This window comes from Zeus faber, assembly GCF_960531495.2.
Source record: "Zeus faber genome assembly, chromosome: 11".
NCBI classification, from domain to species: Eukaryota; Metazoa; Chordata; class Actinopteri; order Zeiformes; family Zeidae; genus Zeus; species Zeus faber.
The window spans coordinates 11727258-11753589 of NC_137205.1; the positions used below are offsets into that span (position 1 = coordinate 11727258).

The 26332-nt window shown below is 45.5% G+C and overlaps 1 protein-coding gene across 1 annotated transcript in view; it reads left to right on the forward strand.

The window, feature by feature from the left end:
• Positions 1–2322: 2322 nt before the first annotated feature.
• Positions 2323–26332, forward strand: part of grin2ba (glutamate receptor, ionotropic, N-methyl D-aspartate 2B-a) — a gene marked incomplete at its 3' end in the record, with an annotated part of 96276 nt that continues 72266 nt past the window's right edge. The window contains exon 1 of the mRNA XM_080009736.1: positions 2323–2811. Within this exon, the coding sequence (XP_079865862.1) occupies positions 2497–2811 (315 nt within the window). The 5' untranslated portion in view covers positions 2323–2496. The remainder of the gene's footprint in view (positions 2812–26332) is intronic.

Genomic DNA, 26332 nt, shown 5'->3' on the forward strand with positions numbered 1-26332 from the left:
ATAAACCAGGTGCCTGTTTATACTCCAAAAGGTGATGACTGAAAATGGAAAGTGATGCGGGGATGTCTGCTCACGTCCCGTAGCGTCCCCGACGCACATGGCGCTTCCAGCGGAGCGGTCTGGGCGAACGCGTGGGAGAAGATCATCCATCTTGCCTTTCCATTACCTCATGTCAGGGAAATGGTTTGCGAAAATGAAAATATGGACTTGAGTTGCAAGGCTTGTGGTATAGATGGCTCACCGTAGTGCAGCGTCTCACTAGTATTTTCAAAGGCAGATAAGCCATAATTGCGAGTTCTAATTTTCTGAATTCCTGAGTTACCTCATCTTATTTTGGAGAAGGCGTTTAAGTTATGTTGCCTATATTTTTTCTGCTGTTTGTCAATCCAGAGTTCACCGAACAAATTGATTTAATTGCAGAACCTAAAGTTGTATGATGTGTAGAATATCTTACATCAGATTCATAGTAAATATAGAACTAAACTTAGAAATATTCACAAATTAAATCAGAATGGCAACATTGTTCAGAAAATGTGAAAAGTGTTTTTTCGGGCCCTAGTCAGCACACACACACACACACACACACACACACACACACACACACACACACACACACACACACACACACACACACACACACACACACACACACACACACACACACACACACACACACACACACAGGTTATGAGGTACCGGGACAGTCTGTGAGTGTACTCACACCCACCGGAGTGTGACAGAGGAGACCAATACATGACCCTCCCACGCAGTTAGACGCAGACATGTACACATACACACTCACGCACGCAGACACACACACACACTCACACACGTGCGCCGGCACGCACACACTTAAACGCGCACACACACACGCACACACGCGCACGCACACACACACACACACACACACACATACACACAAATATAAAAAACAGACAACATACCGCATTGCTTTCTCACAGAGGCAACGACAACTGAGTCTGAGCCTCCGTCGGTCTTTGATGCTGCCATTCACCTCTCCTGCCCCTCTGTCTCTTTCATCTCTCTCTCTCTCTCTCTCTCTCTCTCTATCCCCCCCCCCCTCTCTATTTCTTCCTCTCTTGTTCATCTAATTCCGTCTTCCTTGTATTATGCTGTCCTGCCCTGCTCCTGATTCTCACCCAACTACGTACACCCCACATTAATAAGATACACAAGCACAGCACCGATGGAGAGAGACGGGGTCGGGAGGAGCGTCGGATGTATGGAAGGAGACAAGAGAGAGATGGAATGGATGGATGGATGGATGGATGGATGGATGAGAGAAGGAGGAAAAACAGAATTGATATCGAGGCCTTGAGTGTCTTGGTGTGGCCGGGGGTCCCAGTGTGTTTCTTGTGTTCATCTTTTTGCTTTCTTTCCATCTATACCTGCTTATGTGAAACCCTCCCTCCCTCTCTCTCCTTATCATGCCCCAGATTAGCTCCCGCAGCCAACTCCCTTCTTATCCTCCGTCTCCGAGTCTTCCTCCCTTGCTGCCTCTCCTCACTGTCACCCATCTGGAGGGAGAGTTTATGCCCCCTCCATAATAAATACCATTACACTGCTCCAGAACATTCCCATTCTCTGTTAATTATTGATCGATGTGAGTTTAGACCTATATGCCGTCGTACCAGCGGATCTGCGCGTGTGCCGGTGTGTGTGTGTGTTTGTTTGTGTGTGTGTGTGTGTGTGTGTGTGTGTGTGCACTCTGTGTGTCTATGCACTATTCATGTGTGTCGAGCGCGGCCTCCTCTCCCATCCCTCTTCATGCGCTTAATGTCCCCTTTTTTCCGCAAGGTTTACCTCTTTGTCATTAAATCTATCCCTCTCTCTCTCTCTCTCTCTCCCTCGCTCTATGTTTTTTCCTGGCATCGCCCACATTCCTAGGGGTTGACATTGATATGCACTGATTCGTGTTATACATGTGGCCCCTCTGCCATTCACTTGAGTCAATAAATGTTGCATAGTGAGTAGGGGGTTATGACGTTAACCTCTTCCACCTCTCTATCTATCCCCTCCTTCTGTCTTTCCTTATTCTCTTTCTTCTTCTTTTCCTCCCGTTTGATCAACTCCCCCAACCCCCTACCCACCCTACCCGCCCTCCTTTCTGGTTCTCCTACCCCCTCCCTCGTGTCTCCTTCCCCGCAGGTATTACTCTACCGCTCCTCCACCATGCCTGTCTGTGGCTGCCGCAGACGCTCCCCGGCTCCCCGCCCGCACGCCGGGACGCCCCCCTGCTCCTCCATCTCCCCCCGGCCGACCCCCCTGCGGCGGGACGGACCTCCGCCTGCGCCTCGCCGAACCGCCCCGCCCTGCCTCCCCCTGCTGCTGCTCCTGCTGCTCTGCCTGCTGCACCTGCCACCGCCCTGCCACTCGCGGAGAGACAAGGGCGGCGGGGGCGGCGGCGCCGGCGGGGGCGGCGTCCACTACATCCCCATCCCGGCGCCGCCCCCGCACCACCTGGCCCTGCCCAACATGCTGCGCGGCCTCAGCATCGCTGTGGTGCTGGTGGGCAACTCTAGCGAGGTGGCACTGGCCGGCGCCCGCGAGAAGGATGACTTCCTGCACATGGCGCCCAACGTGGAGGTGCTGACCATGAACGAGACGGACCCCAAGAGTATCATTAAGAGCATCTGCGACCTGATGACGGACCACTGGCTGCAGGGCGTGGTGTTCGGCGACGACACCGACCAAGAGGCCATCGCCCAGATCCTGGACTTCATCTCCGCCCAGACCCACATCCCCATCCTCGGTGTCCGTGGGGGCTCCTCCATGATCATGGCCGCCAAGGTAGGACACGCCAGGGCTTTGTATCCCCCCCGTCACACGGCATATAAAAGCCATGTTTGTTTGACGACACCGCTATCTACACTGTACTGCCCTTTTTTCAGCAGCAACACCTCCGTGTTTGAATTCCATCCCAGCTCATCGTTTTGTGTGTATTCAGTTAGCTGTAGTTAGCTGCCTTCGATGTATCTTCTGTGTAACTGTGGTTGTTGTCGGTTAAAGTCACTTTCAAAAGTCTCTGTTTGGATCATTCTGGTGTCCCTGCCCTTTTAAACTTTGCTGCCATTCAAAAAAACATGTATTGCATGGCCGTACCGCTGTCCTAGCAATCTAACAGACGTGTATAAGTCAAAATTTGTCAACGCTTCACATCCATAGCTATGACAAAGTTGCGCCAAGCTTCCAAGTTAACTTGTGCTTTAGCGATTTGATCCTTAATAATTGATTCCAATAGTGCTCGCGATTATACATGGACCATTAGAGTCTGAAAGCTGTATATCCGTCTGGGTTTTAGTTTGTACTCAACAGGGAATACCTTGACAGCGCCGGCCAAAGCGCTTAGCGTTAGTTTCAGTCTGCATTGAATTTGTGTGTTTCTAGAAAGCAAGATGAAACACACTTCAGGAGCCTCGAATCCCTCTGTCTCCATGCCACCGTCTCTGCAAAGACAATATTCTGCACATATAAAGAAGTGACTTTTTTCACCTCGTCCGTCCGGCCGCCTGCAGAGAGACAGAGAGGTCTCTCATCTAATTTCATGCCACTGAATTGCATTAGTATTAAACTTGCAGGGTTCGGGCGGGTAGGCAGGTGGACAGAAAGGCTGGGGAAAAGCCGGCGTTGCCGTCCTGGAGGATGGAATGCCAGCGGCCGCGGTGCCAGAGACAGTATCACAGGGAGATAGCGGGACCAGAAAAAATACCTTAGATCTCTGTCTTTTCACGCCACCCACCCTGCTAATGTGATGAAGCAACCTGTTCTTTCTAATCTGTGTCGTTCTGGGATTTGGGTTTGGAGGCTGAAGAGCCTCTGTCTCTGCTGTGGGACTTCACACCAGTTTTTTTCTTTCCCTTTGACATATTTTCGGCAATCAGTTATGGTTTATCTGACAAACCTGCATGGAAACGCCTTCCATGACAAACGCAGCGACGGGGGCCTTATCTCAGCTCCTCCCGTCCCCCATTGGAGGCCACTCCGGCTCAATACTCACTTCTAAGCACACACACGTACACACACACAAACTTACCATTTCCCCTCCTTCACCCAGTCTCTGCACACTCCATGTCACTGACCCCAGCAGCGCAGTATATTCTTAAAAAGGTGATAAATCTCATAATGGCACATCACCACTCCACCACCCCGGGAGTGGAGCTGCGCTACACACAGAAATTTATGTTCAAGTTTTATTGCTCATAAAGACACAAGGATGTTAGTGGGGGTCTTTAAGACCACGGGTGAGGAGGCATCATTCATTAAGCGCACGTGCGGCGTTTGCTCGTGTAGCAACGGAGAATTGGATTTCCAACGCAGGCCGTGAGCCGAAACCCGAACACCCCCCAAGAGAGAGATCCTTCTGAGGCTGCACCGGGCCCCAGGAGGGAGTGTCTCCAAACGGATTTGTGTCTGCCTAATGGGCTGAGACAATGCAGCGCCCAACAAACATGTTACTGGAGGTTCAGTGGGTGCGTCGCGAGAGACACAGCGAGATAGAGAGCGAGAGAGGGGGAGAGAGAGGGAGAGCATGGGGATGAGAACGAGTGGGTGAGAGCGGGAGGTTGAATAATCGGGAATAGAGAGCTTAAAAGTGAGAGAGGGAGACATGGAGAGGTAGAGAGAGAGAGAGAGAAAGCGAGGTGAGATACAGCAGGGATTTGAACACGGCACAGGGGGAGAGGTCTTGGCGTGATGAGGAGGGGTTTATAGTGGACGGGATTAAAAAAGCTGTTCCAGAGGTGTGGCGGAGGGTGGTTTTTACAGGGGTTGGGGTGGAACAACGGGGAGGGGCTGGGGGGGCGGAGGAAGGAGGCACGGGGCACAGCAGGTGTTTGTTTATTTTTTTGGGTGGTGGTGGTGGGGGCAGGGAAGGTTGGTTCCCACAGGGCGGTGCGTTGATAGACAGGTGAGCGTAGAGGACAAAAAGTACGAGAGGCAGAGTCAAGGGAAGCAGTTTGACAAGAGTCACACGGGGAGACGGAGAGAAAACAGTGTGTGTGTGAGAGAGAGAGAGAGAGAGAGAGAGAGAGAGAGAGAGAGAAAGTGGAATGAAAGTGGAAGGAGGAAGAGAAAATGAATAAAAGGTCAGGGAGATTAAGAACAACACGATGAACAAGACGGAGCCAGAGGAAGAGGAGGGAGGTTTGAGGGAAGGAGAACAGAATAGCGAAACAAACGGAAAGAGGGAAATTGAGAGAGAGAGAGAGAGAGAGCGAGAGAGATTTTAGAGATAATTGCGGAAGATGGAAGGAAAGGTTGAGTGAGAGAGCCTTAAGAAAAATTGAGGCTGCTGGATGCGTTTTATTTCTCTTACTGTATATTTGTTTGAGGCTCAAGGAAATGGACAAAGATGGGGAATGGGTGTTGCAATATGAGGTGTTTATCTTTCTGCTCGGCTTCACCACGCACGCACACACACACACACACACACACACACACACACACACACACACACACACACACACACACACACACACACACACGCATACACACACATGCAATGTACACACAATAGGACACAATAAGCATACATACGCCGTCATAGCAGTTGGCAAGGTAACCCGTCTCCTCTATTCCACACCCCGGGTTGATATAAATGGGGGAGGAACGGTACAAGATAATTCCATAATACAAACTCTCTGGAGTGGTGCCTCCGGTGTGGAGAGTCTCGTTGAATCAGAATCAGAGCAAAATATTTTCGTTTGCTGTTCTCGTTGTTTTATCGCGCTCCTCACTTGACACATTTACAAGGAATGGGACTTCTGATTTATTTACGGTGACCAGACTATCTCTCTGGTTGCCTGTTGCCGGGGTGCTCACGGACAACTACTGTCGCTGTGCCTGAAAATTGAACCAAATTAGTAGATTAAAACCTATACAAAAAAGTCCCCGCCCCCTCCCCCTGTAAAACCGATTTCTGGAACTATTCCTTGGAGTGTCTGAAAAAGAGAGGGGAGCTGCATTTGCTCCAACAAGATCTCTTGAGTGGCGAAGGACTTGAACTGCAGCAGAGGTTCAGCAGGAACAGGGGAACAGGTTGGACCAGGGCCACAAATGAAAATGACCCAAAATCACCCACTACACCCTCATGAAATAGTTCCATACATCTGAGAACCAGACACACGGTGTCATGAGGTCTGTGAAAACTCAAAAGTAAAAAAAAGTTTGATTTGTTTTAATAAATAGTCCCCTGGCATCGGAAGACTACTTCGCAAATGTGTTTTAGTCTGGAATTTCTCCGTTCATTTTCGATTTTCCAAGGAGCGTTACCAACGGGCGCAGACTAAAGTATTTCTGGATGCAGTTGGATAAACTTACAACCAATCAGAGCATTCGATAGACCTACAACTAATCAGAGCATTCGATAGACCTACAACCAATCAGAGAATTCAATAGACCTGTGTTACCAAGCCAATTAGAGCAACGAAGCATGGGAGGTAGTGCTGAGCGAGTGAGTTGTCATTCATGAGACAAATACATGTCTGTATCAACAAAAGCTTCATATATATAAATATAAATATTTATATATTTCTCTTTATAGAATATACCGTCCCAAAGACCGTCAATAGACCGTTCCACATCAGTGGCAGCCGTCTGGGTTGTTTACGAAAATGCCTCAACGCCGCTCCTCTGCATCTCCATCGTATTTAACCCGCCCCATATTAGATAAACGGTTGCGATTGGCCCGACCCCGGCAAGGTCGGGTGGAAACCTGTTTGAATGGGAGGGTGGCCAGACGTACTCTGCAGAGCAAATGAAACATGGGCTGCCGATTCATCTGGTTCCCAGGCTAAATAAATACACAAAGGAATGCATGTGGTAATTTGTCTAGTGTTTGATCATTTCCCAAATATTCTAAAACCCTTTATTGTCAGGGCAATTTCTGGACAATTTCTGTAACATCGTTAAAACAGCATTATATAACTTTTGGCATGTGACGCCCCTGTTTCTGAGTGCAATCATACTTTTACACCACTGTCGACCCTTGGGCAGGATAGTGGACAGAAAGTGAGGTCAGAGAGGAGGACTTCATACCCGTGTGACTGAGCAAGTGAATGATAGAAAGTTTTGCGTTTTCAAACAATAACAGAAAGAGCAAACGAGAGAGTGGAAGTGTGGGGTTGATAGAGAGTGTGTGTTTGCGTCGGTAGTCAGTGTCCCATCTCCATCCAACCATCCAACATCATCCACGTTAGAATAAAAGGGGGAAGAGAAGCTGCCTCTTCTGCTTGCGGAATCCCGGCGTAAATGGAGGAGAAATAGACTCCGGGAGCAGAGAAAGATGGATAGAGAGCTGTAGTAGCCACATCTGCGAACGACAGAGAAAGACAAAGGAGGTCACACACCCGATAATTTAAGGGGAACGGTGGTTTGAAAGTGTGTGTGTGTGTGTGTATACTGTATCTGGGCTTTGCCTGTGATTAAGAGAGCTTGTGTATGTGTGTTTCTGTGTTACCAAGCCAACGCGTCCGCAGATCCCGGGTTACCGTGGTTTCCTGCACCACCCCTCTCCGCTTCCTTTCCTTCCTATCCCGTCTGTCTGATCACTATCATCAGTCGCGTCGAAAGCGATGGGAGGTGTTCGCGTCGTACAGCCACAGTCAGCTATTTTCCCCAGCATGTCTTGGAGGTACAGCTTTGTAGCGGCGACAAATAGCTGTGGTTGTCTGCGATCACCCCTGGGCCAGAGCATAATAATATGAACAGCCAGCTAATCAACGTGTGGAGGCGGCGGCTAGATGCGAGCGGGGAGATAGCTTCCACTCCTGCATGGGATTAAATGTCGGGAGCATCAGCAATTAAGGCAAACAGGAAAATCCACCCACCCCGATGGCCTGAAGGAGACTAATCTGAGAGGAATCACATTTTTTGATACGCATACATACTAATGGGTTCACACACGATCACTTATAGAGACAAAAGCTCTCTCATACTGTAAGCATTTATAGGCACGTCGCAGGCAGTACAAAGGCCATTTGTGTGTGAATTGAAATGAAGATTGTGTTGATTGTTGTTTAAACGACGCTTAATGAGATCCATATTAAACTGGCTCGAGTTGGGGTTTCCTGGGACGCATGGGTGGTTCACATTAAATCGGGAATGATCACCATGGTAATTTACAGTGCACAGCTCACCAGCTAATCCGGGGATGTTCGAGTTGAAAGATCAAAACATACATGGACAAATTGCAGGGCTCCGGACTAACATTTTCCACTAGTAGCACTGGTGCTCCCCACTAAAAATTTTAGGAGCACCAGCACAGAATTTCGGAAAAACCACTGAAATCGACATGCACCGCAACACATTCACATTTTTTCCATCTTAACTGTATTACTGATAAATGCTTTGGTACTAAATAGATCATTTACAGAAATAACAAAGTGGTGTTTTATTTTAAAGGAAAAAGTCACAAAGTCATAGAGTGTTTTACCAGAAAAAAAACCCATTAAGTTTAGTAGTGTTTTTTTTTTTAAACAGCAGATTTTCCCCCAGAAATGTTGTTAGGCCCAGTCTTTATTTAGAGGAATGGGACACGCGATTGCTCCCTCCGAGGGAGGACAAGAGGACACAAAACGTACCTACCTTTTTGATCAATAATATCATATTATTTTTGAGGGCTTAAATACATGACCAGAATGACACATGAATAGATCCTGGGCTATTTTTTATTTTTTTATTTTTTTTATTACATCCGGGATTTTTTAGAGATTCTTTAATGAACTAACCCCATTTGTCCTTCATTACTTTTCATATGCTTTTCGCATGTTAACAAATAAGTGAGTTTGTACGAACCGGATGCCATCGGTAGTGAACATTTTTACGACCCGTGTCTTTTGGATCTCGACCAAGAGAGTCGTGAAAACACAGAGGATTTCAAGGTGCCACCCTCCGGTCCAGTAGATACCGATCGTATAGACGGGTCCAGGAGCGAGCGAATCAATGCGCTGCGCGCTACAATTAAATAACATTTTACCCATTTCAAATACAAAAAAAAAAAAAAAAAAAAAAGTTGATATTTGATTTAAAAATAACCCTAAAAATACATTTAAAAAAAAAGCGCAGATGCTAAGGCCCTGCATAGACACCAAATAATAAACGAACAAATGGAAACACAAGGTATGTGTTCAGTACATTACTGTCATTAACCATGACGAGCGCCTCAGCTCGTCACTCGATCTCTCGCTAACTCTCTCACGCACACATGCACGCACACACACACACACACACGCCCACACACACACACTAGGGCTGTCAAACAATGGTTAGATATTAGAGTGCTATTCGAATTGTAAAAAAAAAAAGACATTCAAATCCAATCTGAAAATTAACATAAAAATATGGAGTACGTGTTTCAGCAGAAATTTGTTATTTTATTTTATTTTTTTTATAAGAAATGCACACATACCGTCCACAAGCGTCTTATTTGTGAGCGCAAGTAAATAAGCTTTGTCCTTGCGCTCTATTTCTATCCGCCAGATGAGCAGGTGCAGGGACAGCTTTACGCTCATTAAATAAAACAGGTTAAAAAAAACAAACAAACAGACGCAGTGTTCTGGAAGAGGCTCACGCCGTCCGGACTCTACAGATGTTCCGTGCTCTGCCAGCAGCACACGCCGTGCACAGCGCGCCGCGGCCCGGCACGGAGCACTGCGTCTCACCGGGGGCGGGGCAGCGCGGAAGTTCGGTAAAAACAATTCGCTTAATTAGGCATCTTTATTTTTTCTTTTCCATTTTTTTGGAGGGCCGCTTTCTAATAACCTCTTATAATCTCACAGCAAAGGATAAAGAGTGGAGGAGCAAAATAAAACCACCAAATTGTGTAATTATCCCGGAGAAAAGAGCCGTCCCACCCCCGGTCTGGCTCTCTGCTCACCCGCGATTGGACAATTTACATTTTGTACGATCGCCCAAGCCTAACGCGCAGCACACACACTCACACACTCGCACACACGCACACACGCACACACGCACACACACACACACAAACACGCTCACACACGCTCACACACACGCTCACACACACCTACACACACGCTCACACACGCTCACACACACACACACACACACACCAATTCTCGCTCCCTCCTCGTGTTTCACATGATATATGATGATGATTTAAAAACAAAAACAGTCAGCATATTTGCAAGTCACGCCGGTGCTTCTAGTTATACAATTTTGTAGCACTGTCACCAAAAATGGTCGCAAAATGAGACTAAATGGTCGCCGTCTGGAGACCTAACATATTGTACATATTGTATATGTACTTTCTTGCATTTTTGCTTATGGTGTACAGTAATCTTCCGCTTCATTCCAGACAGGAGATGAGTAGGCTGGCTTAGTTGGATTAAGTGCTGCTTTAATACACCTTTTTGCTCGCTGTAATGCCTGGTATTCAGTGCGTTATTTCTCCAATGCCCTTGTCACGCTAAGATTTCCATGTTGTATGACAGGATGCAACGTGCTTCCCCTTTGAGGGGCTGATGGGACGCCTCACTTTTTTCATGTACAGGTACTCCTCACTGAACGACCTACCTGATTAACGACCGTGCGGACCAGCTCTCTGACCAGTCTGCATTGTGCCCTGTGTACAATATTGCGGCGTGCGCGGCGTCTCAGCGTCAAGCATTTTGTCGTGCATCACCAGTCTCAGTCTCGTTCCCGCAGTCTCTTGTGGTGAACTAACACGGGTCCTCGCTTATCGACCAATTCGCTTAACGACCTGGTCCTAGGAACGGAACTCGGTCATTAAGTGAGGAGTACCTGTAGTCTCTTTTCAGGCATGCTGATTATATTTCCGAAGTTTCTTATTGTAGGGACAGTGATCAGTTGTTGTCCCTCGATTGCAAATGATGCATGAAGTGGGATAAGGGCATGCCAGGGACAGATGTTGGATGTTGATGGTAAGAGCTTTTCGGAAGCAAAGTATGTTGTGGAGCCCTTGGATGTTAGAGATCTGCCGTCCAACTTGAACAGAATGGTGACTTTCATCTGCTTCTATATCTCAGTATTGGTACACAGACAAGGGCGATATTGAAGAAGTTGCCACTCTGAGCCTTGCCTAACTCCATACAGTGAGTGGTTCAGGATATTGGTCTCGACCACCATCTGGATGCAGGCCATGTCATTTTCATAGGATAGTGAGATATTAGGAGTGGTTACCAAATGTATTCAATGTGCCCCACAGAAAATCTCTGTTTGTGGTATCAAAGGCGATCTTGGCCATAAAACTGACTTTGCATACAATTGTGGCACCACATGTATCCTATCAAACACTTGTGCCAGGACCGTATTGGCGACAGCCAGCAATGAGATAGTCCTCCTGTTGGAACAGATCTCTCTCCATTGTTCGTATCCATAATTTCAATATTCACGTCTTCAATTGCTGGGGGGGTCGGTCTTTCTCCAAGTTCAAGGATGTAGAGGTACAGCGTTGTCATGCGATTCACGTCTCAGCCTCCCTGAGGTTATTCCTTCCAAAGAAAGGTATTGTCCTCTCCTGTCTCAGTTTGTGAGAAGTCTCTTAGAAGCTTGGTCTGAATTGAGTCCTGCTTTTTCAATGTTGTATTGCATCAGTTACCAGGCAGCAGAGGTGGGCCGTCAGGGCCAGCAAGGCCTTCACCACTGGTCTAGAGATTGTCAGAATCAGAAAATTATATTTTTGTCATTTAAATTAAATTATTAAATATTTTTTTCTGACATAAAATATACACTATATATAATATATATATACAATTATTTAACAGATATTTTCATGAATACTGTAAGTATTTTACAATGTTGGTTCCCATCAGTCATCATTTTATTGCTACTCTCCCTCAGTTGCGCTGCTTCCAGTGCAGCTTATATAAATCAGAGGTTTTATCCAATCAGATTTTCTGCCTGTGCTGTCTCCGGGTGAAAAAAATCTACCCTGTACTGGGGTGAATCCCCTCTGCTGTTAAAGCAAATGGGGACAATGTTGTTGATTGTCATGTTCTTTATGTTGGGTGTATTCTTTGACAAGTTTTATTTCTTGGAATGCCTGTTATACTATTACTTATTACTTTAATTTGAAAATAATTTGTTACGTTACAATATTATTTGCTGTGTAAGGTAATAAGTTACTTACTTACTAACCCTAACCCAATACTTTTAAGTTACTCACCAAAATAAGCGCAGAGGTCCTCATTATAAGATCAGAATCGTATCTCATTTATTTTATAACTGAATGACTTTAACAGAGCCTTTATACCTTTGCGCGAGAGAGGCGTGGTGCAGGGCGTTTATAGCTGGCACTTTCTCAGTTGCAGTATTCTCAGTAACCACGGTGGCAGTAGAGAGAAAGTACCGTCTGAAGCAGGAAGTAGTAAACGAAGAACACAAAACAGTGAACATAGCTGCATGCAGGTCATCGGAGCTTGTTTTTTCTGAGGAGGAATTACTGTTCATGGCGGTTAAACCGACAAAAAAGCCAAAAAGGAGCTGGTTTGTCGGCCCCTTCCACGCTGAGACAGGAGAAAGGGGTTAAAGCTATGTCCTGCTCAGCGTTTTATTACAGAGGAACTTACTGAACTATGGAATGGTCACAATGTGTAATTATTCTCCCTCGTTGCAAGATTCTCTAAAAAGAAACTGCACATAAATACCAATAAAAACATTCCCCTTTATTTGTAAAGTGGACTTTACAACAACCCTGGTAATTTACAATAAAATCACTAATCCAGAAGGAGCTGTTTGCGTATACTATTTAGTCTCTGCGTCAAAAAAGCAATTGGTAGACTTCACATCTGACTTGTGCTGCGGATCAATGTTGTCCAACATATCAGAAATAAAACAGCAAAACGCTGATCTCCCATCGCTTACAATGCATTTCCAGGGAACATCCTGACTCCACGTCACACAATTAACACAACGTCGCACAGATCCCCACGTACCATTTGCATTTGCATCACACGCTGCGTCGTGCCCTCGAGCTTGGGGCAGGTATAAACTTTACATGACATGGTAACTGTAATGATATTACACACATTGTATTAGTAACTTCTTATATTACTGCGTTACTGCTAAAAGCAATTTATTATTGTAACGCCACATTAACCCCAGCACTGCTGTTATACCATGTATTCATGAGGCAATTAGTGTATTGTAACTCTCATAGGTGGTGAGCATCGTGTTAAATCACTTTATTCCACTCGATAAAGGTTACTGTCACTGTGAATATGGGGTGGTTACGTCGAATGACAATGGCCTATTGCCCTAGTGTCATGGTGAGGTTATTCAAAGGCGGTTTAATTGCGGGCGGCCAGCACTGAAGGCCTAGGTGTGAAATACACGGCCTGCCACTGCCAGGCAGTGAGTACTGTCCCATGAGTACTGTTTCACTGGGGTTTGTCTGTGCCGTAGCTGACGTCCAGGAGAGTTTGCATCTTCCAGGAAGCATGGCTTTTGGAATGTATTCGAAACAGATTGGCCCTAAAGAGGGCTGCTAAGCAGGCAGCTACCACTCAATCCTATCTTTGCCATATCATATGGCCATCTTTGTTATGAGACATTTCTAGTGTCAAATGGGACCCTAGCCGGACACCCCTCCACAACTGCAGCAGGCTGCCAGAAATCCTACTTCAATGCGGACAATTAACCCTCTTTCTTTTGGGTGTGTGCCCTTAGTCTTTGTCTTCCCACTCCTAATAACAAGAAAATAAGGCAGTGGTTATTTGATTACACAGTGTGTCCAGGGATGGACGTAGGTCTTCCCATTCACTCCTGGGACCATTGTTAGTTATATTTTTAATCTTTTAAACCAGTCTAGCCAGACCAAGTCTTTTTTCCATATTATCACAGCTCCACTGCTTGCTTCCTATTGGATCACTCTACTGTTCCGGCTACTAGCTTAGCTAGGCTTGTCCTTAGTCTGGTAGCTAAGCTAAACACCTCAACCATGCCAACTATACCCTGTGAAGACTGTGTGCTACTCCAGAAAGCGAACAAGAAGATTGCTGGCCTTAAGGAGGATATTGGACTTCTTTCTGATGAACTGCAGAAGAAGGACTCTCTTTTGTCCAGCTTCACATATGTGGCTTCTGAGCAGTCCAGGCGGATTGCCTTGCTAAGTACATCCCTTCAAGACACAGTTCTATGGGACCCCTCCACTTGTTCACAGCTTTCTTCCTGCTTGACACCTAGCTATCACTCTTCCTAGGCCGAGGTGGTGGTCCGCAGTCGCAAGAGATACTGAAAAAGGCCGTGATCAGACGCTCTGGAGGTCTTCCTTTCCCTGAGCCGGCAGAGAACTCTGATGTTGCTGCCTCGCCACAACACTCGCCTGCTTGGACACCCCATCCTCAATCGGCAACTTCAGCACACAGTGTGGAAACAGATGCCGCACCCTCCTGCCATGAGAACTCACAGCCGTCATCTCCCGGTCCCCTCTTCTACCCAACTACATGAACTCCATAACCAGGAACATCCGTTTCTTCAATGCAGCCACACACTGCTTCCTTGGAGCCACGGTCCCCGGTCATCCTGTGACTGTCCAGCCTGTCTTTTACCAAAAGACTAATAGTGGACGTGGGGTCAAATGATACAGCTCGTCAGCAGTCTGAGCTGACCAAAAAAGATTTTAACAACCTTTCTAACTTTTTAAGTAGTTGTGGAATGTCTGTTTTTACTTCCAGTCCTATTGCCACACTGGCCTGTGGAAAAGGACGTTTCAGTAGAATCCTCGGCCTCCACACTTGGCTCCAGTCTGCCTGTAGAGCTCACAATTACATTTTTATTGACAATTTTAATCTGTTTTGGAATAGTTTCCCCTCGTCAAGAGTCCACCCCAACAGGCTCAGTTGGCAAATGCTAGCGGCTAACTTGCAGCACTCTGTACAGTCCTCTCCACATGACTGACTGTTTACATCCCACACACCCTCTGTTACGACCAGGGCTAGGAGGGAATCAAAACGCATGAGACAGAGGCAGCTGGAAAACAGGGTAAACAATGGAGTTTTATTAAGAGTAGCCCTGGTCGGGCTGGAACGTGTCCGGGAAGACAGGACTACTGGAGCGGGCGAGGCAAGACAGGACAGGGGCGGCGTAGATGGGGTTCTGGACCGATGGACAGGGAACCAGGCTTGATGAAGCAGGACAGGAACGGCTTGAACGTGGAGAGGGAAACAGGCAGGTTAGTACGGAGACTAAGCACTTGAATTCTCAGACTTGGAGGGAGCCAGGAGAGATACCAACTGAGGTAAGCTAGCTGACAATCTGGCGATGAGTGGATAGAGGGCCGAGGAATAAATACAGCGGGTTTTGATGGTGATGGATCTCAGGTGTGTGGGGGGGTGCAGGAGGAAGGAGTGGCAGAGGAGAGAAGAGTGGCCCCTAGTGGCGCTAGGAGGCTGTGGGCTTGACACCCTCCCCGGACGCTCCAACTCCATCAATGGTGACACCTCAGAGTACTGCCCCCCCCCCACGAGCTCCCCCTAGTGGTCCTACAGTATCTCTCATTAACCCCCTCACCGGGCATTTCCCCATACAGACTATTATTCGGGACAGGGCCTCCAGTCCACACTGCACATCTTAAGGTGGAAACAAAAAGGATCATGTGGTGTGTGCATTGGGAACCTCCGCCAATTGCCTCGCGCCTCTGCCTGCTCTGCTGTTATTCTGCCTTCGCCAGTAAAGATGGCTCTGATCAATGCTCGGTCTATTGGTAATAAGTCATTTGTCCTTATTGATTTATTTTGCATTGAAAGTATGGACTTTATGTTCCTGACTGAAACATAGCAGCAGGATATGGATGACGTGTCCATATGGCTGATGGGTTGTGGTGGTGGACTTAGTGTCCGTAGTTTTAAAGAACACGTTTACATGCCAGATGGTAAGCACCAAGTCTGAATGTTCATTTGAATTACAAATTTCTAGAGTTGGTCTACTAAACACTATTTACTGTATTTTAATTTACCGATGACCAGGTCCAATCGGCTCCTTCTTATCAGATTTTGCTGATTTATTTTCATTGATTTTAAAGCTGGACAGAGTCCTATTGGTTGGGGATTGTAATCTTAATATTAATGATACTAGGTGTAACACTGCCTCTGAATTTCTTAATCTCACTGGCTATACACTCGGGAGAGCACACTCTTGCCCTCGTTTTTACACATGGTATAGATATTGAACTTATTGGCTCTAAGGATCTATTTCTCAGTGACCATAAATGTATTTGATTTGATATTTGTTTAAAATTGGAGTCTCAGCCTTCTTTGCATACGAGACGCACCTGCTTTTAAAATGAGGCTGCGGCTGTTAATTTCTCCACAATATTTGACAGCAAAATTGTTTTAAAGGATGACGATGTGGAGACTTGAGTCCAAACATTTAACACTCACTGCTCCTCGGTGCTGGATAAAGTGGCTCCTCTCAAACTTAGAAAGGTTCCCTCCATAAACTCATAACCTATGGATAAATGAAACGATCCGGAGCAGGTTACCTGTCTACTGGGTACTGTGTTGAAGTACACAGGTTACATCTCAAAGAACTTATGGGTATTCTCAATGACATGGTGGAGGCAGAGTGATCTTCTTATTTCTCTAATCTAATATCTTCCAGCGAGAGAAATCCTAAAGTCCTGTTTGATACAATAAACAGTATTGTTCCTCAGGGTACTCCAAATTTGCCAATTTTCTCGAACAGCAACTGCAATAACTTTCTTAAATATTCTATAGATAAGGTTGTAAATATGAGGACAAACATCTCACCCTCCTCCAGTCCACTAGTGGTTCTTGTAACTCATCCGTTTTGGAATCCTTGTGTACTGTTTCTATAGATGATCTTACAGCCTTTTTAGGAAAAATGAACCCCCCTTCTAGCCCACTAGATGTCCCACCAACCTCTCTGTTCTTAAAGGTTGTTAAATTTATCGGTCCCTGTTTGGTCACTATTATAAATTGCTCTCCTTCATCGGGCTGTGTCCCCAGCTGTTTTAAGCAGGCCATTGTTCAACCTTTGTTGAAGAAACCAAACCTTGAACCCTCCCTACCTGAGAACTATAGGCCTATCAGTAAACGTAAATAATTTTTTTCTCTACATTTTTGAAAAGGTTGTTGAAAAGCAACTTGTGCAAACACCGGATTTGCACAGGGTGTTTGCACAAATTTCAATCTGGTTTTCGCAAACTATACTCGACTGAAACGGCTCTCCTTAAGACCTCAAACTATATCTTAATGGCAGCAGATGCTGGAGTGTGTTCGGTTTCGGTTTTATTAGACCTTGGCGCAGCATTTGATACTGCTGACCATCACTTATTAATCCACAGGCTAAAACACCTGGTGGGCATTTCTGGGACTGCATTCGAGTGGTTCTCCTCCTATCTCAGAGATAGGACTCTCGGTCTCTGTAGGTGATACTGCTGATGTGTCATGTGGTGTCCCCCAGGGTTCGTTCTTGGGGCCTATTTTATTCTCTATATACATTTTTCCACAAGGACAGATAATTAGTAGTTTCAGCAACATGTCTAGCAATTGCACGCTGATGACATCCAGTTATATTTTTCCTTCAAACCTGATGAGCTTGATAGACTTTCTGTATATAACAACTGTTTCAATTAAATTAGGAACTGGATGGCAAATAGATTCCTGCAGCTAAATGCAGAGAAAAACTGACAATTGCTCCTGGTAACCTTCACTCAGTGATCAGACAGAATCTTGGCACCTTATCTTTGCCTTCTCAGTCTAATCTGCGTAATCTTGGTGTGATTTTTGACCAATCCATGAGTTTTTATGCTCATAATTAGGACACTGACACAATCACGTTTCTTCAAACATAGCCAAACTTAGTTCTGTTATGTCAAGAGCTTCAATGGAGATGCTAGTTCATGCTTTTATCTCATCACGTTTGGACTACTGCAATTCTCTTTTTACCTGACTTAAATATTCCCTATATTTTTATCTTATTCTATAAGTATTCCACTTACTGTATTACGTTTTAGGAGTCAGTTAGTCGGTCTATTAGAAAGGAATTTTCTACTTTTTATTTAATTTTATTTTATAATTTTTTTATTTTTTCCTAGGACATATTGTGTGCTATCACCGGGTGCGTTGCATTACATTTCACTGCATATATGTATGGAAGTATGTATATGTATGTGACAAATAAAAATCTTGAATCTTGAATCTTGAATCCTTGACCATTTACAAACCGTCCAAAATGCTGCTCTATCCAAAAGATGGTCACATGTTACACCTATATTAACCTTCTGATTTGGCTTCCTGTCTTCCTCTTCCCCCTGCACTCGTTTCCTTTTAAAATCTTGATGCTCACATATACAGCCCCTCATGGCCAGTCCCCATATTATATCATGGACCTCCTGCACCCACTCACCACGAGCCAGTCTCTTAGGTCCTCCAACCAGGGTCTTCTAAGTGTCCCTCGGACACATTTCAAGACTTGAACATTCTCCCAATGAATCTGAGGTCTTTTTTTAAATGTATTTTTATTTTTCTATTATTTATTATTATTATTTTTTTACCTGTGTTGTCAGCATGCTGGGCATACAAAACTATTAGTATTATGAGTATTTGTATGCCATTGCATCTAGGACAGAGTTAGTCTGCAAGTGGAGTTAAACTTCTCAAGCTGCGATGCAAGTCTTTATTCATTCTTTAATCATTACACTGCTGCAATAACTCTGAACTGTAGGATGACAAGAGCACAGCTTTTTGTAGCCCTAACCGCACCCCAACCCACACTCACGACAGCCAGCGGCCTCCTAGGGGCAGCATGCCAGAAATCACCCAGCACCAGGAGCAAGCCTCCAGGACTCAAACCCAGCCGGCAGGGGGCCCACCCGGTCTCCCCCAGGCCAACCGCACCCCCACACCAATGCACCAGCGCCCCACCACCCTGGAAAACCCCAGTGCTCAATGTGTGTTATTGGCAATTGCAGTTAAAATTGCTGGGTGTGGGGGTGTGAGTCCTCCAAGCTAGTAGAACCGAATCACTTGCACCCCTCCTGCTCTGCAGACCCTGGTCTGGTGGAGTGTTGTTTGGAGTAAGATTTATGTGCGAGTGTATATGTTCTAAGCTAATATGAGGGGTATCAACATTTCAGGACGGACGAGAAGCAGCCAAATCCCTACCCACGTAGCTTGTTCCCCACCCGTCCAACAAACCCTAGGCCTATTGTGTGGTGTATGTACTGAGTATGAGTTTTGGCACTGGGAGAGATAAGTGAAGCACAACCAGATCAATACAGAGGTAAAGTAGGCTGGGAAGCGGCCACGCGGACACCTCCCTGGACCCGACTGTGCCCCAGCAGGCCCCCCCACCCCCACCCCCCTGTACCCGGAGGCACCCAACCCACAACGATTAGCCACAGACGCACAGCGGCCCGCTATGTGCCTCTGCCATGCCAGGCAGCTCTGCGCCCCCGGTGATGACGCATGTAGACCACAGAACAGAGGGCAGCAGATAACACCCCCACCCACAGCCCAGCCATCCAGCGACGAGCGCCCCGCCACAGAGAGTGCCAGAAGACAGGTACCCAGGCAGCCTGGTGCGACAACAGGGATCCACCCCCCACCGAGGGAGACCACATGGGGAGCCCGCGCTGAGCACACCCGGCCCGGTTCAGGTCCCCGCCCAGGTCACAGGACAAGACAGAACGTCTAACCAGCCCCAGCACAACGGGCCCCCCCACGGGACACAGAAGGACAACCCCAGGGGCGCGCCGACCCTCCAACCACGGGGCCAAAACCCGCAACCACCCCTCAAGCTAACACACGGACGCCAGCCGCAGGCACCCCCCAGGGGCACAGCCTCCCCGCTCCCCTGGAGACCGGACAGTTCAACCCAGGGACAAGAGCGGAGGCCCCCACCCAGCCCCCCTAACACCCCTGGGACCCCCCCAACAGCCACAGTACTAAGCGCCATGGATATCCCCATAGCCGCCGGGCACTTACTCAACCCCCGAAGGACCCCCACATGCCCCAAAATACCATGACATTGCCCAGACTTAGGAAGACTCAAGTATTAATGGATGGAGTTGATGGAATTGATGATGTCAGTGATAAAAGTAGCCCATATTTCATTAAATGAATCGACCTTGTTTTTGGATGTTGCCAATACATTTTCCATTAAGAGGTATTATTATATATAATAATAAATGTAACCATTGGGATGTGGTGAGTTTATCTCTGTTTTTCCAATTGAGTATTATTATTTTCTTGGCAATTGTTAAGACAATCAAAATGGGTTAGTGGTGTTTGAGTGGGGGCCCAACTGAGGAGAATCTGAGGTTTTTGGACTCTGTGGACTCGTTAAAAAGCAGTTTAAAACCCGTCTGGTCGGACAGGCTTTTGGGGAGCATGTGTTTTTTTCTGTGTTTTAACTTTGTCTGTCTTCCCTTGTGTGTTTTGTCTGATTTTATCTTGATCTTATTTATTTGATTGTATTTACTTGTTGTTTTATCTGTCCCTATCTTTGATTTTATTTGATTGTGGAGCACATTGTGACTGGTGTCTGTGAAAGGTGCTATACTGTATAAATAAACTCTACTTCCTGTACTTACTTACATACTTACTACTACTTACATACTTACTACTTACACTGAAGCTCAGAGATCCCCTGCCAAGTTAGCCTGGGGGTGTAAGGCACCCAGTTATGTAGCCGTGGAGAGACCTGGCAGAGGTCTCAATGAGGGAAAGGCTATGTACTGAGATGGGAAAAGCTATGCAGTTCCTAGTTCATCATGGGAACTAGCCAGCGGCAGCAAGCTTTACGTGAGGGTTGCAAGGTTGGAAGTAGGTGTACTCCTTTCATTCAACTACTGGATGCGACACAATACCCTGTACACCCATACACACACACGCACACACACATGCACACACGCACACCTGCACACACACACACACACACACACACACACACACACACACACACACACACACACACACACACACACGCGCGCGCACACACAAATATGTGCACATGACACCAATTCCCCATCATCATTAAAGCCCATTTTCTCTCAGCCCAAGCCCGTAATTATCACACATGTTGAACAATCACATCCAACAAAGCTGTTTGGCTTCGCTGTGCGTTTTTTGCGCTGCAACAGTGGCGGTCCAGTGGTCACGATGAACAAATTAACAGGATGTGATGAATTAACCTTTGCCTGAATAATTTCAGCTTTGCACAAAGCTCATGTTTCTGTGACTATTTGGGAGCCAGAGAGAGAGAGATAGAGAGAGAGTTTTTTAATGTTTGGTTTTCCACGTGAGCGCGTGTTGATGTACATTTGAGCAAATTCTTCAGAGGAAAAGGTATAAAAGGTTGGCTGAATTGTTTTATTTGTTTTACTTAACTTAAACTTATTTAACCATGTAGTCTCCATGAGATTAAATATCTATTTTTCAAGCAAGACTAGAACAAGACAAGACTTAATTGTTGTGGGGGTTGTTTGTGTGATGCTACGTCTATGTAAATCCATGTGTGTGTGTGTGTGTGTGTGTGTGTGTGTGTGTGTGTGTGTGTGTTTACTTGCTGTTGAATAGCTGCTAAATTGTTGTGGGAAGGTGTTTGTCAGTGTGTTGTCGGCGTACGTGCGGGCGTGTGAGTGTGTGTGAAGCAAGCCAACTGAAACATTTAATCACAGCCACAGGGGTGAATTCACCAGAGCCGTTTGAGCCTATGCCCTCATTTCTCCCAAACATTGTGTTCTCCCTGCACCCGCGTCCCCCTCATGTTCAGGCACTTTTTTCTTTGAATTTTTCCTCCTCATTTAGGTGTCATCTGCCTTCTGTGAAGAGCACTCCCCTTTCTTTTCTGTAGGACTATTGCGCCCGCCAGGTCCGGCTCAAACTCTGTCACTTTTTATATTTCCAATTACCGGGTAATGTCCGACAATGGCACCTATTGTTTTACTAATCACCGCGCTCCGTGCTCTATTAGTGTAATGCCACGTGGCGCGTCGCGTTCCCCCTAAAACACGGTCACAATTAGGGGCGTTTGGAAATGATAAAGGAATTATAAGCGAGAGGGCCGCTCCGTCCAGCAAAATAAACGGGTTGGAATGTTTTATTTTCAAACTGACTATTTTCTACCCCCGGTATGAAATGGTGACCAGCCAGACAGATGAGGTATGCACTCATGGTAATTTGAAGCCCTTTAAACTTTTAAACTGTTGTGAACCTTCTAATTTTCGTAAATCTCAGCCTCTCACAGCATTTCATGTTGCAGAAGTGATCCGTAATACAAAGTCACCGAATGTTAAAAACTGTTTGCACATTTAATTTCTTCCTCAAAGTAGGTAGTAACCCAACCTGTTTGCCTTCTCCAAATGGGCCGTGCACTCTCTCTCTCTCTCTCTCTCGCTCTCATATTATTACATTCTTATTGTCCTGGTTTCGAAAATATTAAAAGTTTGCAGTGTGTGTTCTGCTTGCCTCGGGAGGGAGAGAGAGAAACAGAGAGAAACAGAGAGAAACAGAGAGAGAGAGAGCGAGAGAGAGAGAGAGAGAGAGAGAGAGAGAGAGATTGGGGTGTAGAGACCGTCGCGGAGGAGGAGGTAGCGAGGGGAAGAAAATAAAATATGTCCAGCCCTAAATTTACATGTCCTATTTTCCAGCCCTGTTGGTCTGGATTTTTGCTGCCCATTTAGAATGTGGACATTTTTAAATTTGTCCTGTAGCTCTCCCTCTCCCTGACGCATCCCCTGCGATCACTCTCTCCCATTTTGTCTCTGGTGCACAGGCAGCCCTAGTTCAGCCCTAGTTCAGCCCTAGTTCAGCCCTATGTCCTCCTGTTTGCTCCTAGGAGACTCCGAGTCTGCCCTTATGGACGACTGTTTGGTCTCCCTGTGCCTATGTTATATTTCATCCATATTAGACACCTGCTTCCACAAAATGACCCTGAAACTTCTTCCGCCATCCCTGTCGTGATTCGGCCATGTTTCTTTCAGATCCTCGCTGCCTTCACTTCTTCTCGTCTGCCCTCTCTTTTTCGTCTGTCCCGTTATCCCTCCCCCCCGCTCAACCTCTCTCTCTCTCTCTCTCTTTCTCTCTTCCTATTAACAATGTGGCTGGTCAGGTTTGGTCCATCTTGTGGCAGCTCATGGGGAGGGGGCATGCGTTGCTTCACCTCTTCCATCTCCCTTCCACACGCACACACACACACACACACACACACACACACACACGCACACACGCACACACACACACACACACACACACACACACACACACACACACACACACACACACACACACACACACACACACACACACACACACACACACACGCACACACACTCAAGCCACTCCACCCCCCTACACACATTACGAACTTACATATTAATTACTTAACCACATATGACACATGGGCACCTTGTGTGTTGTCATCCGTCTACCTTCCAACACCACTCCAACCCTACAGCCATCCTTACCTTCAACCATCCATTTGTTCATCCACCCATCCATACCTACACCCATCCATCCCTATGGAATTTGCAGTGGCTCCTTTTCTTCTCCACCATATCACTTCCCTTATTGCCATCTTGCTCTGCCACTTCTTCTTGTCCTTCTGTGCCCTCGGAAATTCCAGATCTGACACCTATTTCTCTCTCTCCCTCTCTCTCTCTCTCTCTCTGTCTCTCTCTCTCTCCCTCTCTCTCCCTCTCTCTCTCTCTCTCTCTGCCGCCTCACCGTTCTTAGTTCTAAATCTCCATTTTTCTCTTTTCTCTTGAGCCCCTCTTTCTACAGTGCACTTCCCCTCCTCCTCCCCATCTTGGATGTATCCTGAAGATGGGGAGGATGATCGGTGTATGTATACACCGATCAGCGGTGTATATACACACCGATCAGCCACAACATTAAAACCAACTGCCTAATGTCCTTGTGCTGCCAAAATAGCTCTTACCCGCCTAACAATGTGTAGGTAGTTGTTACTTGTCAAAGCAACATCCACATGTTTGCCAGGACCCAAGGTTTCCCAGTAGAACATTGCCCAGAGCATCACACTGCCTCTGCCGGCTTGTCTTTTTCCCATAGTGCATCCTGGTGCCATCTCTTCCCCAGGTAAATGAGCACACACCCCTTGCCATCCACATTGTTATAAGAATTTTATAATATATATATTGCTTTACCTTTCACGTGAACTCTTGTACAACATATGTGTACTCGGTATATCCTTCTAATTGCTAAGTAAGAGTTCACGCTGCACAATTAATCGTATATTAGTCACAATGTCGTTATTGGCCTCTACAATGAATTTACCGTGGCCAGGGGCAACTTTTTTTTCAAATTGTCTGCTATTTGCCTCCAGATTCACAAAAAATATTGCGCAAACACGCACATAAAGTTTGCTGCTGGGTGAAATTTGTACTTTTTGTTGCGTCTGATTGCAATCATCCATGTGAAAGAGAAAATAATCAGCCGGATCTGCGTCAGCTGGAGCCTGTGAGCGGGTGCTGGCTGCACCGCTGCAGGCTCCGCGGGGCGTATGCACACACACACAGGCGTCTATTTAAAATTTTTTTTTTTTTTCGTTTAATTTTGAAAAAGTAAATACATAAAAAATAATAAAAACATACTGTTTTTATTTCCTTCGTTTGGAGAAATGGGAAACGAGCATGCGCAGCAGATGTATACTGGAGTATCCATTTACACATTGATGCCCTGGACACACCAGAAATGCAAGCGCACGGACGTTTATTGTATGCGGAGATTTAAGCAGATCTGAACACACTAGATGCGCAGTTAATGAACAACAGACAATAAAATGGTTGTTTGTGCATCATCTTGGTGGGACGATGTGCAAAGTGTTGAGCAAAAGTGTAACGTAACACTATGAATACATTTACATAATAGGCAACATTGTTTACAATAGTAATAGCAATAATTATAACAATTACATGGTGAAATTACACATGCATAATAATAATAATAATAATAATAATAATAATAATAATAATAATAATAATAACAAGGGCCAAATTGTGATATATTTGTACATTTCCTGACATTCCTCAGTGCTTTTGAGGTGGGTGGGAGAGGGGACAAGATGATTGTGGTTGTCAAATGTCCCTTCATTTATGAAAAAACGAATACTACACTATATATAAAGTTATGCTCTTGGACACATTTTTCACCACAGTTAGTGTCATCTGCAGTTCTTAGCAATATTAGCAATACATACCTATATATAAATATAGACATATATAAAGCAGTGGTGTACTATAAATAATATGAAATATATTTTTAAATATATTTCATATTTCATTTTATATTATTTATACTACACCACTTCTTTGCATTTTAGATTTTTCAAATATTGTTTTTAAAGACTGTTTTACTTTAATCACTACTATGCCCTTATTTTACTTCTTATGTAAGGCTGAGTTGGCTCTGAGGCTAAGAATCTTATTACTGGTAATGATGTTATTATTATAAAGTATTTGACAATAAACTTGAAACTTGAAACTATAATTATATATACAGTGGTACTTTGACTTACAAGTTTAATTCGTTCCGTGACAGAGCTCGTAATTCAATCTGCTCGTATAGGAAAACAATTTTCCTCATTGAAATGAATTGAAATGCCATTAATCCGTTCCAGCCCCCAAAAAAAACCACCCCAATTTTTTTTTGTTACGTGTTTTTAAATAAGAAAAAATTATTTATAAATAACAAATATTGTATAAAAACATAATAAAACATAATAAAAGAGAATGTGTAGACCATTTTTGAACAGACAGCGGTCTGCAGCTTAGACATTATTTTAACGCCCTTGGCTGGTGTAATACCCTTTATCGTCTCCTTCTGCTTCAGTTTGGTACATATCGTAGAAGTACTACACTCGTACTGCCTCGCCAATTCCATCACACGCACACCTCGCTCATGTTTTTCTATTATTTTGCGCTTTAAGTCAATGGACATCATCCGCTTCTTCTTCTCAGCACTTACTTTTTTTGGACCCATGGTTCGAAAAAAAAATTTGGCAAAATAACTGCATAAAAGGCACAAATTGCAAGCACAAAACACAAAAGAGCTGCTTCCACGCTCAGGTAACCACGTGAAGTGAAGGAGTGAGACGCGGGATGCTGGCCGGATTCGCTCGCCATGCCCACCAGTGGCAGTGCACCTGAAGTTCCCTCCTTGTAACTAAAATTTTTGGTCTCAAATCAATACAAAAAATCGACGGAACGACGGCTCGTAACTCGGAAAACTCGTATGTTAGTGCGCTCGTAACTCAAGATACCACTGTACCTAGTTTGGGGCTCCCATGACAACAAAAGCTATTCAACTTTGTAATTTAAAAAATGTTACCCAAAAAAACAGCTTCTATT